Source organism: Trachypithecus francoisi, unplaced genomic scaffold, assembly GCF_009764315.1.
Source record: "Trachypithecus francoisi isolate TF-2019V2 unplaced genomic scaffold, Tfra_2.0 Lachesis_group9, whole genome shotgun sequence".
NCBI classification, from domain to species: domain Eukaryota; kingdom Metazoa; phylum Chordata; class Mammalia; order Primates; family Cercopithecidae; genus Trachypithecus; species Trachypithecus francoisi.
The window spans coordinates 61,144,833-61,163,159 of NW_022681474.1; the positions used below are offsets into that span (position 1 = coordinate 61,144,833).

An 18,327-nucleotide genomic window follows, 5' to 3' on the forward strand; every position below is an offset into this window, starting at 1 on the left:
AAAAATAAAAAATTTAGCCAGTCATCATGGTGTGCACCCATAGTCCCAGCTACTTGGTAAGCTGAGGCAGGAGGATCACATGAGCCTGGGAGTTTAAGGATGCAGTGATCTATGATCATGCCACCGCTCTCCAGCCTGGGTGACAAAGTAAAACCCTGTCTAAAAAAAAAAAAACCCAAGACATTAAAACAGCCACCTTATAGTCTCTTGGTAGTGATAAAATATATAACAAAATGCCAAGTAGCTGGCCCTAAAGAAATCAAAGTATTTTACCCAAAGATATATTTCTTTGATGTATTTTGAAATGGCCTTGCAAATCTCTCTCGTAAAGAGTCTAGCACCTTTGTAAGTCTGATTAAAAATCATTTACCATCTATTCTCCCTGAAGCCTGCTACCTGGACGTTTCATCTGCATAGTAAGAACCTTGGACTCCACAACCCCTTATATTAACCAGACACTCCTTTCTGTTTATTCCAGATCTTTAGATAATAACAACTCTTTCAACCAATTGACAGCCAGAAAATCTTTGAATCTGTAACCTGGAATCCCTTGCTTCATTGTCCTACCTTTCCAGACTAAACCAGTGTACACCTTACATGTATTGATTGATGTGTGCTTATAACTTCTGTCCTCTAAAATGTATAAAATCAAGCTGTGACAAATCACCTTGGGCAGTTGTTCTCAGGGTCTCCTGTGGCTGTGTTGGAGCATGTCTTTAACCTTGGCAAAAATAAACTTTTTTTTTTTAATTTTTTATGTTTTGAGACAGAGTCTTGCTCTGTCTCCCAGGCTGTAGTGCAGTGGCACGATCTTGGCTCACTGCCACCTGTGCCTCCCAGGTTCAAAGGATTATTGTGCCTCAGCCTGCCAAGTAGCTGGGGTCACAGGTGCGCACCACCACGCCTGGCTTATTTTTGTATTTCTAGTAGAGATGGGGTTGCACCATGTTGATCAGACTGGTCTCGAACTCCTGACCTCAGGTGATCCACCTGCATTGACTTCCCGAAGTGTTGGGATTACAGATATGTGCCACTGTGCCCTGCCTAAACTTCTAAATTGATTGAGACTTGTCTCAGATACTTTTAAGGGCCTTGCCTCTGTGGATATGACAGTGAAAGGCATGGTGAGGTTGTCTAGGAGTGGGTTGCCAGTGAGGAGGAAGGTCCTAAAACCTAGCAGGGCAATGTGGCAAACACAATGACACGATCTGGCAGCCATGAAAGGAGCTTGTGGAGGCGTGGTCAGAGGCTTTCCACAAGAGGTGGCCTGCAGAAGAATGCAATAGGTTCATAGGTAAAATTTAGCTGTTCTTTTTCACTTGAAGTCTTTGCTAAAGCTCTTAAAGACAGTGCCTTTCTTAGATGTTCCTGTAGTGCTGTGTACTTATGAAGCAGCAGGATCACACTGAAGGCCTGGATTATGTCTGCCTTCTCCAGGGCACTGAAAACTTCATGAGGGCAGAGACCAGGTCTATGTTGTATACTATGAAATCCTAGGGATATGGGGCTCAAAAATATGGGTTGATAAAGGGAAAGACGTTTATGGCACTCTTGGCAAAACAGCAACAACAAGAAACAACAACAACAGCAAAAACTATGTTAGTTGAGTACTGGAGAGGAGCAATGAAACAGCACACTCCTGTCAAAAGATTGCCTATGGGGAAAAAAAGCACAAGAGCAGTATCTGGAATGGAATCTGACAGAGGGAATGGTATAGTTCCCTTAAAGATTTTTTATAAGAGTCGTTCATTTAGTAAATATTTACCTAAAATTCTCATGATTTATGAAGTCCATATTTGTGATTTTAGCTATTTGCTAAAATTTATTTGTAACTCCTGAATTAATACTTGGGGCACCTTTGTGCTCATTCATGAACGTGTGTTGGATGACAAACAGTTTGAGTCACTTGACTAATATGTTTCCAGTTGAGGTTGAAGAATGGGAAACTGCCTTCTTGCTCTGGTTTTCATATTGTAAAAAAGTGTCCTTTTCATAGGCTATTTGTCACCCTGTTTTTCGTGCTTTTTTGCTGGTGATTTTGCTGTTAAAGTGGTGCCCAAGCATAATACCAAAATGCTGTCTAGTATTCCTCAGCACAGTTAGTCTATGATACACCTTCCAGAGAAAGTGTATGTATTAGATAAGCTTGGTTCAGGTATGAGTTATAGTGCTGTTGGCCTTGAGTTTAATCAACAATATATATTAAGTAAGATGTCTTTATACAGATCACACCTAAGGCAAGGCTCTGTATTGAATGGTGAACAACGGGGTTGTGATCAGAGGCTCTACCTAACCTTGTAGTTCTCCTAGGAGCAATGGTTGAGTATTTGCTCATTCAGTGTTTACAGTTACTTTATATAACATAACTACTGTGCAAAACTAGAATAAACCGTATTTAGTTTTCCAGGCACTGTTTTGGGCACTGAGGGTGAGACAGTGAGGAAGAAAGATATGTTCTATCCCCTTGTGGGTCTTACATTCTAACTGGGCCTGTTGGCCATATGGAAATAGAAAGGTAGCACATCTCCTGCTCAGCACACATATGAAGAAAAACAATATTATAAATAACAATAACATAAGCCTCTCTCCCTTTTTTCTGTTTTCTCTCTCTCTCATTTTTATTTTTATTTTTTTGTGACACAGTCTCACTCGTTGTCCAGGCTTGAGTGCAGTGGCATGAAATGGGCTCACAGCAACCATGACCTCCCAGGCTCAAGCGATTCTCCTGCCTCATCTTCCAGAATAGCTGGAACCACAGATGCATGCCACTGTGCCTAGCTAATGTTTGTATTTTTTGTAGAGACGAGGTCTCACTGTGTTGCTTAGGTAGGTCTCAAACTCCTGGGCTCAAGTGATCCACCTGAGCCCAGGAGTTTGTTTTATTTTCTCATGTTTTATTCATTTTTGTTTATCTGCAAGAGAAACGCATTTTTGTTTGTTTGTTTCTTTTCTGAGATGGAGTTTCGCTCTTCTTGCCCAGGCTGAGGTGCAATGGCGTGATCTCAGCTCACCGCAACCTCTGCCTCCCGGGTTCAAGCTGTTCTCCTTCCTCAGCCTCCTGAATAGCTGGGATTACAGGCATGCGCCACCACACCTGGCTAATTCTTTTTGTATTTTTAGGAGAGACAGGGTTTCTCCATGTTGGTCAGGATGGTCTCGAATTCCCGACCTCAGGTGATCCGCCCGCCTCGGCCTCCCAAAGTACTGGGATTACAGGCGTGAGCCACAGCACCTTGCATTTTTAAAAAATTTTAAGTAAAATTGCTCACTCTTGCCTGCTCATATGCCCCTCTATCCTCCCTCTAACTTGCTTCTTTTTTTTTTTTCTCAGTTTCTTTCCACCTTACATTCCCCTAGTCTCAGCTTCAATCTCCTCATTGCCCATTAAGGTATGTTTCTGAAAATACAAAAACAATCCAGAAAAATAATTCCATAATATTCTCTCAATGAAAGTCTCTGCTACCAGTTGTGTAAATACCTTTGGTTATTTTTATCTGGGCTTCTCATCATATTTAGTACTCTTCTAACTGTCCCCGTTGGACACTTACTAACATTTGCCTTTTACCACTCCTGAGCCAGTCTCTGGGGAGGGAGTAGCAATCTGTTAGAGGAATTGTTCTTATTTGAATGGTCAGAGGCCTGGTGTAGAGGCTCACACCTTGTAATCCCAGCGCTTTGGGAGACCAAGACAGCAGAACTGCTTGAGGCCAGGAGTTTGAGACCAGCCTTGGTAATATAGCGAGACCCATTAATTTAAAAAATAAAAACATTAGCCAGGTCGGGCATGATGACTCATGCCTGAACCAGCACTTTGGTAGGCTGAGGCGGGAGGATAGCTTGAGGCCAGGAGTTCAAGACCAGCTTAGACAGCGTAGTGAGACCCTGTCTCTACAGAAAATAAAAAAATTAGCTGGGCATGGTGGGGGGCACCTGTGGTCCCAGCTACATGGGATGCTGAGGCAGGAGGATTCCCTGAGCTCAGGAGCTTGAGGATGCAGTGAGCAATGATAGTGCCATTGCAGTCCAGCCTGGGAGGCAGAGTAAGGTGCTGTTTCAAAAAAAAAAGAGAAGAAAAATTAGTAGGGCACGGTGGTGTGTGCCTGTAGTCTCTGTTCCTTGGGAGGCTGTGATGGGAGGATCGCTTGAGCCTAGGAGTTAAGGCTGCAGTGAGTTATGATTGTACCATTCTACTCCCTTTTGGGAGACAGAGCCAGACCCTGTCTCGAATGAATGAATAAATGAATGGGCAGAATGGGATCAATTTAGAGTGAATTTTTTTTTTTTCTACAGTAAAGGACTCTCAACATCTTGGTCTCATGTTTATTAGTTTCTAAAATCACTAGGATAATGATGTCTAGTTAGATGCTAATCAAATATTTATTGGTCGAAGTAGCCAGATGGTATCTCAACCATAGCAAAATAGGGACACCAAAATATATATAAAAGAGAAAAAGTCATTGTTGTAAACTACTGTGTTCCGTTTGCTCTCTGGGTGGCCAGATCACGCCGTGATGTGTCTGGCAGGGGCTCAACTAACTTTTCCCGTAAACTGTACTGGCTTAGCAAAGGACCTGAGATACTATGTTTTTGTGCACAGGATTCAGTAGCCAATGCCTGTTTTGATAAGTAGCTGGTCATTTACATCATTGCTTCGGGCCAGGTCCTTCACTCTTCCCTGGGAGGCGGGAAGAGAGAAGTCAAAGGCTTTTCACCTCTGCTGTCCATTTCTTATGCCCCTTAACCACTCTGTTCTACCCTGGGGATGAAAGGAAAGGAGTCCCTGAACACACACTGGGCCTACATGAGCGTGGAGACAGGGAGATGGAGAGCGAGGAGGTGATGATAAAATAAATAAATAAAAAGAACAACTCTTGGATACTATGCTTATTACTTGGGTGGCGAACTAATCTGTACACCAAACCTGTGACACGAAATTTAGCTATATTAGAAACCTACGGAGACTGGGCGCAGTGGCTTATACCTGTAACCCCAGCACTTTGGGAGACTGAGGTGGGTGGATCACCTGAGATGAGGAGTTCGAGAGCAGCCTGGTCAACATGGTGAAACCCCATCTCTACTAAAATTACAAAAATTAGCCAGGTGTGGTGGCAGGCACCTGTAATCCCAGCTACTTGGGCGGCTGAGGTAGGAGAAGAGCTTGAACCGGGAGGCGGAGGTTGCAGTGAGCTGAGATCCAGGCTGGGGACAGAGCAAGACTCCGTCTCAACAAAAAAGAAAAGAAAAGAAAAAGAAACCTGCCTCTCTACCCCTGCAGCTAAAATAAAAGTTTAAAATAAAAATAAAATATTGGAATACATCTATTTAAAAAACAAATTGGGAAGTATTTTTGTTTCTGACTGATGTATCTTAGCCAACTTTAAAACATTTTGTTCCTGCTTTGTTGGGGTGTGTGTCTAGAGTGGATGGGTTGTAAAAATGAATAGAGTAAATACTTGTCCTCTTGCTGAATAACTGGCCAATGCTATTAAAAGTAGAAACAGGTTGAGCGCAGTGGTTCATGCTGGTAATCTCAAGGCTTTTGGAGGCTGAGATGGGAAGTTCACTTTGAGACCAGGAGTTTGTGATCAGCCTGGGCCACACTGTGAAATCCTAATTTTACAAAAAATTAATTAGCCAGGAGTAGTGGCATCCACCTGTAGTCTCACTTACTGGTGCAGCTGAGGCTGGAGGAGCACTAAGCCCAGGAGTTCAAGGCTGCAGTGAGCTGTGATCTTGCACTGCACTCCAGCCTGGGTGACAGAGCAAGACCTTGTCTCTTATAAAAAAGGAGAAGCAAGGTGCAGTGGGAGAAAGAGGCAGAGGAATTTTACTAGTACGTCTGAGCTGGATCGTTTCCTGTGATCCTCCACACCTATCTGCTCTGCTGCATGTGCCAAGAGGTCAGCCTCTCACACTGACTGTCCAGGCTCTATGCCCTCTGCCCCTTTTCCATGCTAGTACTGCCGCAGCAGGGCATTGACGGAAGTGGAAAGAGGGAGTCAGCCTTCCTGGCTGTGGCTTTTGTGTAGCTGTGGCCCTCTGGGGAATGTTACAGCTCCCCTTGCCTCATGTGAGCAGAGGGCACCATACCCTTTGCTGTCATTCGTTAATCCTGCCATATGTTAGAAACGCTCTTTCTGCTAAACTGTCCTCAAAGACCCCTCTCTGAGTTCGCCAAACACTTGCTGCCAGGACACAAATACTAGATCTGATGGGTTGGAGGAGGTGCTGTCATTTGAGGAGGACTTCTAGGGTATAGGACACACTGAAGTGGGTGGAGAGGCGGGCAAAGATTCCTGACAACAGAAGTTGCAGCACTGGTGAGCCATGCGGTTGTCTACTATGGTGCATGTTCAGGGAGCTGTCCATGTGGACAGGCTACAGGGCACTGGCAGTGGCTATAGTGGCTAAACATTGGGTGATAAGCAGAGTATTAGGGGAAATAATGTTAGGAAGGTACCCTAAGTCTCAATTGTGGCAGACCTTGACCTTGAGAATTTGTACCTGGGATTTTGTTTAACTCTTTGTGCTTTAAAAAAAATTTAAATATGGGCTAATTATAGAATCTCATGCAATTATGAGAAATGATACAGAGAGATTCATTTCAATGGTTAAGATTTTGAGAAAAGTTCCTGTTCTGTCACAACCACAATATTAACATTTATACAATGTTAATATACAGTCTTTATATAAAATGTATACAATCTTATTCAGATTTCCTCACTTGTTCTCAGGTGAGTGTTTAGAGGATTTTTGATCAGAGTGGTTATATTGTCAGTTTCAGAGTGAGAATCATAATGGTATAAATTTAATATGCCTCAGAAAAATGCTTGGCTTTTGGGTGGAAACATTAATATGTCATTAGAAAATTGCATATATTCTCGCCTGTAATCCCAGCACTTTGGGAGGATGAAGTGGGCGGATCACCCGAGGTCGGGAATTCAAGACCAGCCTGACCAACGTGGAGAAAACCCATCTCTACTAAAAATACAAAATTAGCTGGGCTTGGTGGCGCAGGCCTGTAATCCCAGCTACTCGGGAGGCTGAGGCAGAAGAATCACTTAAACCCGGGAGGCGGAGGTTGTGGTGAGCTGAGATCGCACCATTGCACTCCAGCCTGGGCAACTAGAGTGAAACTCTGTCTCGAAAGAAAATTGCATATATTTTTTCCCCTTGACTTTGTTTTCCCTCGTTATGTTTGTTGGATTCATTGCAACCATTGAAAACATCGTGTTATCTACGGTAATGTATCTTAAACTTACCAAGAAATCACCTGTTGTTTCAAGTGCAATATAGGCGTCTTGTACTTTTCATATGTCTTATTTTTGTCTGGATAGCGACGTGATCAGATCTGAATTGCACAGGACAGGGAGTCGATTACCAAGTACTCCAGATGCAGCTGTGTCTCCTTGGAGCATAGTGACCTTTGACCTGGCCCTTAAATTATGTATGTGGTGCTCATTGCACTTATCTGTAAAATGTAATATTTCAGTTTATCACTAAACATCTTCCAACCATAGTATCCTGTGTTTATTGCTTATATAAAAAAAAATTTAATAACGAAGTGATAAAACTCATTTTTATATCCTTCTCTCTCAGTCGTTTGTTGTTTTTCAAAGCTTATTTCTTGCCTTGCCTTCCACAAATTTCTTCCAAAGATTCTAGGAAATAAGTGAAATATGGGTAAATACCTTTATGAAAAGAAGTAACACGTATCTAAAGGTGGATTTTGCAATCGTGATAACAGGTTTGTATCCCCACAGCATGTGATAATAACTTGCTTCTTCCCATGGACAGATGTCTCTTTAGGAAATGTATAATTGCCCTGAAGATGGGAGAGAGATAATTTTCATTTTACATGAAGAGTAATTTTGCTGTTTGCATCATAAGTTCTAAAAGCACACATGTAACTGCATATTATATTTAGATTTGATTAAATACCTTGATGATTTATGCCTGTCTTCTTGGCAGAGGTTTATTTGTTGCCTTAAGTGGTTAAATAATTGAAAAACAACTTGAAGAATGAAGGAAGAGAGCATTTGGGCAAGTTGATGAGAAGAAAGGGTGGGATATTTAACAGTTAAAAATGTATATGTCTGCCCTTTGATATTTGCTCAAATTCATAATTAGATCACCATTCCTTCCACTTATTTAAAAGGCACCTTACCTAGAGAGAGACATCAATATTTGCAGTGCATTAGTGCCATGGAGAATTTCAGATCTTGTGATGCGGGTTTATTGCTGTTTTATCCCCTCTTCAAAGCAGTGTACACATCAAACAGTCTCCACCATCATTCTGGACCCAGTGACATCGCACCATTCGCTTTGTGCTTCATGCAGCAGCTTAATTATTGAAGATCCTTGTCTTTGAATTTTCTTTTTAATATTTCAGGGGATATACTTTGAAAATCTATATATTAAATAAATCAGAAGATTATGGGATTAGAAAGTTTTATCATATTTTAAAATGCATCAGTTTTGCTAAAATTTGAGATAAGGAATGGCTATAATAGTGACCAAATTACATTAAATGAGAAGCTCCTATTATTTCTAATTACTGAAATGAACATAATTACATCAGATTGTTAATAATGCTGAAATAGGCCATGGGTCCCAGAAACGTAGCAAATCATAGATGAGAAGATTATGTTTTATTTATCTGAGGCCAATGCAAAATTACCTTCTTTATGCAATATTGTATTTAGTCAGGACAGTTAGAGTTGGGAATCCTTTTAGGTGAACTTTTAGATGAATGAGGAAGTTGTGTTTCATGATGGATTTTGTTGATAAGGCCAGATGTTTATACGAATGTCTTTTTTTCCTTAAAATAAGGTGAAACTCATGAAAGGACCTCATGCCATTTGTGGCTACTACTGCACCATTCTCTAGAACTCTGTGTTGCTTGTCATACTTTGGCCTGTTGGGAGCTGCCCTGAGAATGGCTGCTGAGACTGCTTTGCAGTGCTTTTATGTTTTTTATAATACATTTTTTTCATAAATTGTTATTCTGCAAGGATGAGGTTTGGTGGATGATCCCTGGTTGGGGGTGTATAAACATACGTGGACTGGCACCTTTCTGGTATTAAAGGGAACTTCTAAACCCAGTAATGCTGCCTCTGAATTTATACATTAGGGATGGAGGCCCAGAGAGGTGACTGATGTGCCATGATCACAGGTCTAGGCCAGTGGTTCTTAGTGTGTGGTCTCTGGGCCCTAAGGGATCATTAAGATCATTTCAGGAAGGCCTCGGGTGGAGTACTGTTTTCAGAGTGTTATGAAAACCGATTTTGTGTTGTTCACTGTGTTGACATCTACATCAGTGGTGCCCAGGCCCTGAGGGGCAAAAATGTACATCACTTGACACAAATCAAGACAGTGGCACCAAGTGTATTCTTTACCCCACGCACCCACAGTTTTTTTTTTTAAAGCCATATTCACCCACTGTTTTTGATTAAGAAACAAAATTAATTACTTAAAATCTGATCCTTTAATATACAATTTAACATTTCATGTGATGATGTAGGCATAAAACACTTCTCCAACATATGGAAGCTCAGTGGTTCCTTTTTAAATTTATATTTTATTTTATTTTTGTTGAGGTATGGTCTCACTGTGTTGCCCAGGTTGGCCTTGAACTCCTGGGCTCAAGTGATCCGTCTGCTTCAGCCTCCCTGAGTAGCTAGTGTTACATTTGTGAGCCACTGTGCTCAGCTTCTCAGTGGTTGTCTTGAGAAGTACTTTTATGCGAAAGCTTGATTTACATGGGAGGTTTTTTCATGGAACAGCGTTTTCGTTTGAAATACCGACAGAAAAACTGTGGTTATTCAGACTTGAGTGTCTGGCAGAGAGTTTCTTAAGAATGAGTGACACAAGCCTGTCACTACAAGGCAAAAAATGGGCAGTATTTGTTGCTAAAGATAAAATTCAAACTTTCTAGTGAAAATTAGATTTTGGAAAACTTATGTCCCACTGTGAGCATGACTGCTTCCCAATACATAAAGATATTTCTGATTAAATTGGCAGAGATATTAACATGTGATTTTCTGTAATAAAGAAATGTATCAACATATGGAAGATTGGCTTAACTCAGTAACTAATATTTTCCAAATGACTAATGTTATGGAGTTTTTGGTAGGTAGAAGTTTCATTCAAAATGTGAGACAAATAGATTTTAGTGTAACAAAGAAAGAAAACTTCACGTTCATATTGCAACTGACCTTTGAGAAACCACCACTGGTCGAGTTATGGTGTGATATCAGAGAAGAAAATCTAAAATTTTCTGGAAAAGCTATTAAGACATTATTCCCTCTTCCAGCTGCATATTTGTGAAGTTCTTTTTTTCCTTTATATACTTTTTCATATGGCAGCTGAGAATGCAGAAGCAGATAGGAGAATCCAGATGTCTTCTATTAAGCAAAGTGTAAAACATTGCTGCTCTTTCCACTAAATGTGCTTTGTTTTATAAAATATAATTTTCATAAAATTGAGTTGTGTTAACATGTGATGGGTTTTTTTATTATTAAAGTGAATTAATGCATATTTTAAAGTTGTTCTCATTCATTCCTAAAATGGTAAATACTACTAGCTCTGCCCTCACATAAACAAAAACTCTTTGAGGCCATCAATTTTTAGAGTGTGAAAGGGCCCTGAAATCAGAGTTTAGGAACCACTGAATCTAGTCCTGTTTCCTTGCAGGCATGCTTTCCTATTTTATATGTAGTACTTCCTCCATTTAACGATAGTTTTTTTCCTTTTCCTATCTTAACATTTCTGAAATTTGGGTGCCTGTTGTTACAATATATGTTTATGGCTAATGTAACGTTTCTTCCTCTTCCCAAAATGAAATCATGCTGTGAATTAAAATCAGGATATGATTTCTCAGTGCATAATTCTGCTAGGAAAACAACAAAATTCTTCTCTTTTTTTTCTTTTTGAGATGGAGTCTTGTTCTGTCACCGAGGCTGGAGTGCAGTGGCGCAATCTCGGCTCACTGCAACCTGTGCCTCCCGGGCTCAAGCCATTCTCCTGCCTCAGCCTCCCGAGCAGCTGGGACTACAAGTGCCCACCACCACGCCCAGCTAATTTTTTTTTTGTATTTTTAGTAGAGACAGGGTTTCACTGTGTTCGCCAGGATGGTCTCCATCTCCTGACCTCGTGATCCGCCCGCCTCTGCCTCCCAAAGTGCTAGGATTACAGGCGTGAGCCACCACGCCTGGCCCAAAATTCTTCTCTTTTAAAAAACTGAAACTAACATTTATATCCACAGGTAGCTAGAAATGGAACTTAATAGATCTGATTTCATAATTTGTGATTGGTGATTGAGCACTGGCTCAGGAGCCTGAAGTCTAGGCTGGAAAACTAACTTTTCATGTCGTCTCTCTAAGCCTCAGCTTACTCATCTGTGATGTGCATTACATGTTTTTCCATGTGTCTAATGTAGTGCCTTATTTAAATAAAAAAATTTCAGATCCCTCCATTTAAGTGGTGGATTCTAGTACAATGTTACTACACTATATGTGCATGCGTGTGTATATGTGTGTGAAAACTCCATAAAAATGCCTTATAATTCTCATGCAATCATAAAACCAAGAGGAAATCATAAACCAATACACATCCAGATGTGTAACAGACATCCATCAGATAGATACACATCATTGTGAGAGATAAAGATGTCTTGCTGAGTCTAAATCATATGCTGTATGAACCTAGACCTGCCCCGGGGTGGCGTGGGGTCTTTTTATTTGGACTTTGGTTATGGTGCCTTTATGTACTATGATGACTCAGGTCTTACAGCACTTCCAACCATAAGGAAACCTTGATTTCAACATCATTATGATGTCATTTGGCCATCCTTTTATGAGAACATGCTGTTGAGTGACTGACTGACTGACAGGGCCTTGCTCTGTTTCCCGGTTGGAGTGCCGTAGTACAATCACGGCTCACTGCAGCCTTGAATTCCTGGGCTCAAGTGGTCTTCCCACCTAAGACTCCTGAGTAGCTGAGACTGCTGCAGGACATGTGAGCCCCACAGTGGGCCTTAGCCCATAAGGGTCCTTGTCTTTGCCCAGGAAAGAATTCAAGGACAAGCTGGGGCTAGAAAAAAACAGCTTTATTGAAGCAATGGTGTCGCAGCTCTGTGACTGCTTCTGCAGAGCTGAGGTACTCTGTGGGCAGAGAGTGGCAGCCCAGGACAGTTTTCCAATCATATTTGTACTCACTTTTAATTACATGCAGATTAAAGGGAAGTTTATACAGAAATTTTTAGGAAAGGAGTAGTAACTGGGACATTAGGTTATTACCATGGAAATGGTAGGTAACACGTAGGTGTTGACATGGCAATAGTAAACTGACATGACAGCTGGTGAGTGTGTTTGATTGAAAACTTTTTCTGTCCCAGCCCCTTTTTAGCTAGTCCTCAGTTTGGTCTGGTGTCCAAGCCCTGCCTCTGCAGTCAAGTCCTGCTTCCTGCCCTAGGACTACAGCAAAATTCTAATACAGTTGCCTGATTTTTTAATTTTATTTTTTGTAAAGACAGGATCTCACTGTATTGCCCAAGTTGGTCTTGAACTCCTGACTTCAAGCAATTCTCCCACCTTGGCCTCCCAAACTGCTGGGATTATAGGTGTGAGCCATTGTACCTGGCCTTGTTGACTTCTTTTTTTGGGTTTTGTTCTTTCTCATCAGCGTGGTAGTCAAATCTAGGACACCTTCCTGAATTTGACAGTGGACACAAATGTAAACATGGTGCCTGAAATTGCATGGGAGTACTTGGTGATGAGGTAGTGCAAATAGGAGATCCAGACTATATTTAATTTAATTTAGTTTAATTTATTTTATCAATATCACTGAAATGCAAACAAAAAGTTTAATGTTGGAAGAACTCACAAGAAGGGCTGCATGACAGAGCATTCCCTGTAGCATCCTTCACATTGCAGTTTATGCGAACACCACCCTATCCATGAGCTCCATCACCCACCACAAGAGACATCCCTCAGGGTCTGGAGCTCCCTCTGTTATCTGCCTCTTCTCAAATCCCCTCTTTCCCCTAGTCCACATTTTATTTCGAAAGCTACGGGTATATAGAGACAAATACTAATTATATTTGTGTTAGTCTGTTGCAGACTAACACATTAACACAGTGTTTGTGTCTAGTCTGAAGAAGATGGTCTTAATTATTTAATTGAAATCATGTATGCAATGTATTCTCCTGAGGAAAATTTCAAACGCAATAGGGTAAGCGGTTTTATTATGACCAAGCAAATTCAGTGTATCGTCCCTGAAGTTGGAATATACTTTTATTTGATTATTTTACTGTAGATATTGGGTACTGCTTTTGGTCCTATGTCTGTGCTATTTTTTAAAGGCCTTCTCTTCTGAGTTAATAGTGCTTCTCGTAGACTTACACACAAACAGGTGACAGGAAGAGGGAGAGAAGTTGAAGTGTACAGAGGTACTTAACAACTGAATAATTAACCCTGTAATTGGAAAGCAACAGAACCTGTGTCTAAGTAACAACATTGTCTAAAAGTATTTGGTCTTTTCCTGCCCATCCCTCCCTATTTTGTTGCTGTTTTGCTTATAGTTTTTAATGTGATGATTCTGGAAATTTTGCTTCCTCTTGGTAGAGAACTTTTCTTACAGTAAGGGCATTGTAATATTAATGCACATTGATTTTTAGATGTGTATTTTTGCTACCTTGTTCTGAGAGTGACTATATAGTTCTTATTGGTGTTTATTTTTGGGGGTGTATATTAATAAGCAGCAAAGGCTTCATGAGTGTTTACACACACTAAAATCCAGAAATTATTAAAATCCTCATGTTTATGTTTCTCTCAGCAAATTAAGATAGGCACCAACAGTATTAAATTCAGAGTTGACTAAATTTTTGCTCTGGTAATGTTGCTCAGACTGTGTTATTATTATCAGATCCTCCTGATGTAGAAGTCAGTGTTAAATTTGATATTATTATGTTTCATATGCTTCTGTTTGCTCTGATAAGTTCTAATTTGCTTTCATTGTAGGCTATTGGATTGACAGTGGTTTAAATATAGCCTTCAGTGTATATAAATAGCCTGTCTTTAGTTTGGTATCCTCAAGGTTTCCATATCTTTACCAATGACCAGTGCACCAGTGTTTCAGAAATATCCTTCCTAGCATAAATGATGAGTTTACTGCTTCATGGTTAAAGCTATGTCATTAGACCAGACATGGTGGCTCACACCTGTAATCCCAGTACTTTTTGGGGCTGAGGAGGGTGGATAACCTGAGGTCAGGAGTTCAAGACCAGCCTGGCTAACATGGTGAAACCCCGTCTCTACTAAAAACACGAAAACTAACTTGTCATGGTGGTGCACACTTGTAGTAGCCTGTAGCTACTCAGGAGGCTGAGGCAGGAGAATCGCTTGAACCCAGGAGGCGGAGGTTGCTGTGAGCCGAGATCGTGCCACTGCATTCCAGCCTGGGTGACAGAGCCAGACTCTGTCTCAATCAATCAATCAATCAAGCTGTATTATTAGAGGCTTTAAAACAAATACTTACATCCTAGTTTTTAAAAACAGAGTACTCTAAACATAATTTAAATTTTGTCTTATGTTTTTGAGTAATTTCACTCAGTTGCTGAGTGGAACTTTTAGTTCTGATTCCAGCTGTTGCAGACTCTCTTCTTCTTCGCTTTGCATTTTTAATTCTGTATCTTCTTTGCTGTGACGGTGATCATGTTTGCCAGGCTGTTGTCAGTGTTATGATAATGATCAAGTGTTCACCTGAGTTTAGTATTGATGTTGTTACAGCAATTGCAAGCAAGCTCTTCTATGCAAATACATTTGCTAAAATACTACCTTTCGTGTAATCGTATATGTGAGTATATAACAGAAACTACCTGCGGATTAACGTATTACTTTGAGTATTTTCTTTCTTAAGTATAAATAATATATATTCTGATAATACTTTATTGAACAAAATAAACATTTTATTCAACAAAATTTTTCAGTAGAGCAGCCAAATGTCTAGAGTCTATAGATTTTTAAAAATTGATACATAATTTTACATATTTATGGAGAATATGTGATGTTTTGATACATGCATACCAGGTGTAATGGTCAAATCAAGGTAATTAGGATATTCACGCCTCAATGATTTATCATTTTTTGTATTGGAAACATTTCAGATCCTCTCTTCTAGCTACTTTGAAATATACAATAAATTATTTGTCAACTATATAGATTCCATATTTTTATTCCAGTAGATATGATTAAAAGGTAGGTGAAATTTGTTTACTTGCTTAGAATCATTATTTTTTAAATGATACATGTGATAATTATTTAGAAATGTTGGGATAATGATCGCAGTATTGGTTATTATACTACTCTCTACTGAGTACACACTATATGTCAAGCACTGTTTTACCGCTTTATATTATTTAGTCCTCACATTACCCTGATCAAAGATGTACTGTTTTATTTTCATTTGAGTTGGAAGGGACTAGAGGCAGAGAACAGTTAGGCAACCTGGCCAGGGCCACATAGATAACAAGGAGTGAAGTCCAAATACAAACCTGGGCAGTTTTGCTCAGAGCTGACACTTGACCGCATCTCTTTCACCATGTAGTATTTTAAAGGACGTAAAGGAATTTGTATTTAGAATACTGACCCACTGTCCCCTTTTACGAAAGTGAAATTCTGTTCCTTAATCTTTAGGATTTCCCTGTGTTCTCCTAGCATGTAGTTTACCAACATTAGTATCTTATTTTTCAGCGTAGTGCTTTTGTGTTTACAGATATGCCTCTTCATGTTCGACGCAGTAGTGACCCAGCTCTAATTGGCATCTCCACTTCTGTCAGTGATCATAATTTTTCCTCTGAAGAGCCTTCAAGGAAAAATCCTACACGCTGGTCAACAACAGCTGGCTTCCTCAAGCAGAACACTGCTGGGAGTCCTAAAACCTGTGACAGGAAGGTAACCGCCTCTGCTTGTTTGCTGCCATCCCTTGCCCCTCCTGAATTCTTGGTGTCCATGATGAGTGTTGTGTCTTGGGTAAAACCATTGGTTTCCAGGGCATATTCACGATGGCCGTTCGTGAGCATGGTACCAACTTCCATATCAAAGTTCAGATAGTCTCCTGTTTTATATCACACTTCACATTTCTGATGAAAATCAGTGCCATGTATCGTATGCACTTATTAATATATCCATTTTTTGAATAGATTCCATTTCATATCATTAAAAATGAAAACAATTTGACACAATATGTATACCATATAAAGTCCCTTTCTTGCTGTCTCTCCTGGTCTCCTCTCCCATTTCTCCTCACAGGCAGCCTCTTTATTTGCTTTTTCTATGTTCTTACAGGGATATTTGACACATGTATAAGCAAATATTTATATTGGTTCATGAGGTACATTAAGGTACTTAGAACATTATGAACTTTTAAGGATGAAAGTGGACTTCATGGTAATTTAGTTTGACTACCCAGTTGATCATTTTATCCTAAGTCTCCTTGTAAATGGAAGTTTGTTGTCTAGTCTTCATAATATTTTATTCCTTTACCTAGTTTATTTTAGTCCTTGACCTAATTTATTTAATCTGAATGAAAAAACTTTATTTTAGCCTGTTTTGTCTGTTTTAAAAAATTTGTTGGCCGGGCGTGGTGGCTCCCACCTATAATCTCAGCGCTTTGGGAGGCCAGGGTGGGTGGAACTCCTGGCCAGGAGTTCAAGGCCACCCTAGTTAACATAGCAAAACCCCATCTCTACTAAAAATACAAAAATTAACCAGATGTGCTGGCATGCACCTGTAATCCCAACTACTCAGGATGCTGAGGCACAATAATTGCTTGAACCCAGGAGTCGGAGGTTGCAGTGAGCCGAGGTTGCGCCACTGCACTCTAGGCTGGGCGACAGAGTGAGACTCCATCTCAACAACAACAAAAAGCATGTTGATGCTCTTTGTCAGAACCCTTATTGTTCCTTTTTATCACACCTCTTACCTCTTATTTAATGTGCATTTTGCTGAATCTGTCATTTTCACTTTTGAATCTGTAGATGTTCAATAAACTTCTGTTGAATGACTTAGTAAACATTTTTTCAGTGCAGCCAGTAATTTAGCACAGTATATATTGAGAAATGTCGAAGTAATGCTAATCACATTAGATTAAAAAGGATGTAGCTTGATATTTGCTTGATTTATTCTTTGCATAGGTCTAAAAATACCTGTTTTAAATATTTCAACTTTGTTTTGCATTTCAGCACACTCCTTTCTGTAGTAGTTCAAATAGAAAAAAAAGTGCATGGAAAACATAGGTTTAAACTGAGAAGAGTCTACTTGGAAAAAAAGAGTATATTTAGTTTCTGATTTTTTTGAATTATGAACTTAACTTTTAGGCTTAGTCTTCTGAAATACTTTGTTTTTATAGATGTGTTGAGGAGCCATATTGGAAGATCTTCTCATTAAGATTAGCTTGAAATTTTTGAGGACTTTATCTTGCAGTAGACTATCCAAAGAAGCAGAATCCAGTTTATCAGTGGGTCTCGTGTCAGTTAATTTTCTTTTAGAATAGACCCAATTTAATTTACCTGGATATTCACAGATGTGCAAACAAGTCAAGTTGACAGTTAAAAGAAATTTTTTAAACTAGGTTTTCAACTGTTTGAAGCATACTGAAGTTTCTTTTCAAGTTATTCAACATCTTGGATGTGTGAGTCCGTTTCAGTTGCAGCAGACAGAACCTGTTTGTATCATAAAACATTTTTGAACAAAAGGGATTTATCACTTAGAATTTTCTTTTCTCACAAAATCACTGGAAGGGTTTGCAGAGCAGGTCCTAGGATGGTCCTGGAGAACCTTTAAAGCTATGCAGTAACAAACATGTGGCTTGCCTGTGGAGCTACCCTCTCTGCTTTTGTGGTGAAAGAGGTGCTGCAGTCCAGGGACCTGAACTCCTCCCATCGGAGCCTGCCTTCTACACACAACACACCGTCCTGCCTCCAGGTGTACCCACCTTGCTTCTGTCATTTGTCAAGCTGGAGACCCACCCTAGAAATGCTGCCAGTCATAACAGCCCAGGAAAAATCTGTTTCACACCACTATTAAAATATCATGCTACTGAATCTGAGTGGGTGGAGTTCAGTTTGTATCTAGACCCTTATCTGCAGAAGAGCCTGGGAAATAGAGCATTTAGCCTTAAAACCTCTGCAGCACAGGAACACGTTAGGAGAGCACTGAGACCCTCATTGCCAATTAACCACTTCCACCTAGCTGATGCAGTTTCATTTTAAAATTTTTATTTTATTTATTTATTTATTTATTTATTTAGAGACAGGGTCTTGCTTTG

At 40.0% G+C, this 18,327-nt stretch overlaps 1 protein-coding gene across 28 annotated transcripts in view; it reads left to right on the top strand.

The window, feature by feature from the left end:
* The window catches only part of PARD3 (par-3 family cell polarity regulator), a 725,699-nt gene that overhangs the window by 343,315 nt on the left and 364,057 nt on the right, over window positions 1–18,327 (top strand). For all 28 annotated transcript variants that reach the window (XM_033209510.1, XM_033209519.1, XM_033209522.1 and 25 more), the window contains one exon: window positions 15,775–15,953. In XM_033209510.1, coding sequence (XP_033065401.1) covers window positions 15,775–15,953 — 179 coding nt within the window. The remainder of the gene's footprint in view (window positions 1–15,774; window positions 15,954–18,327) is intronic.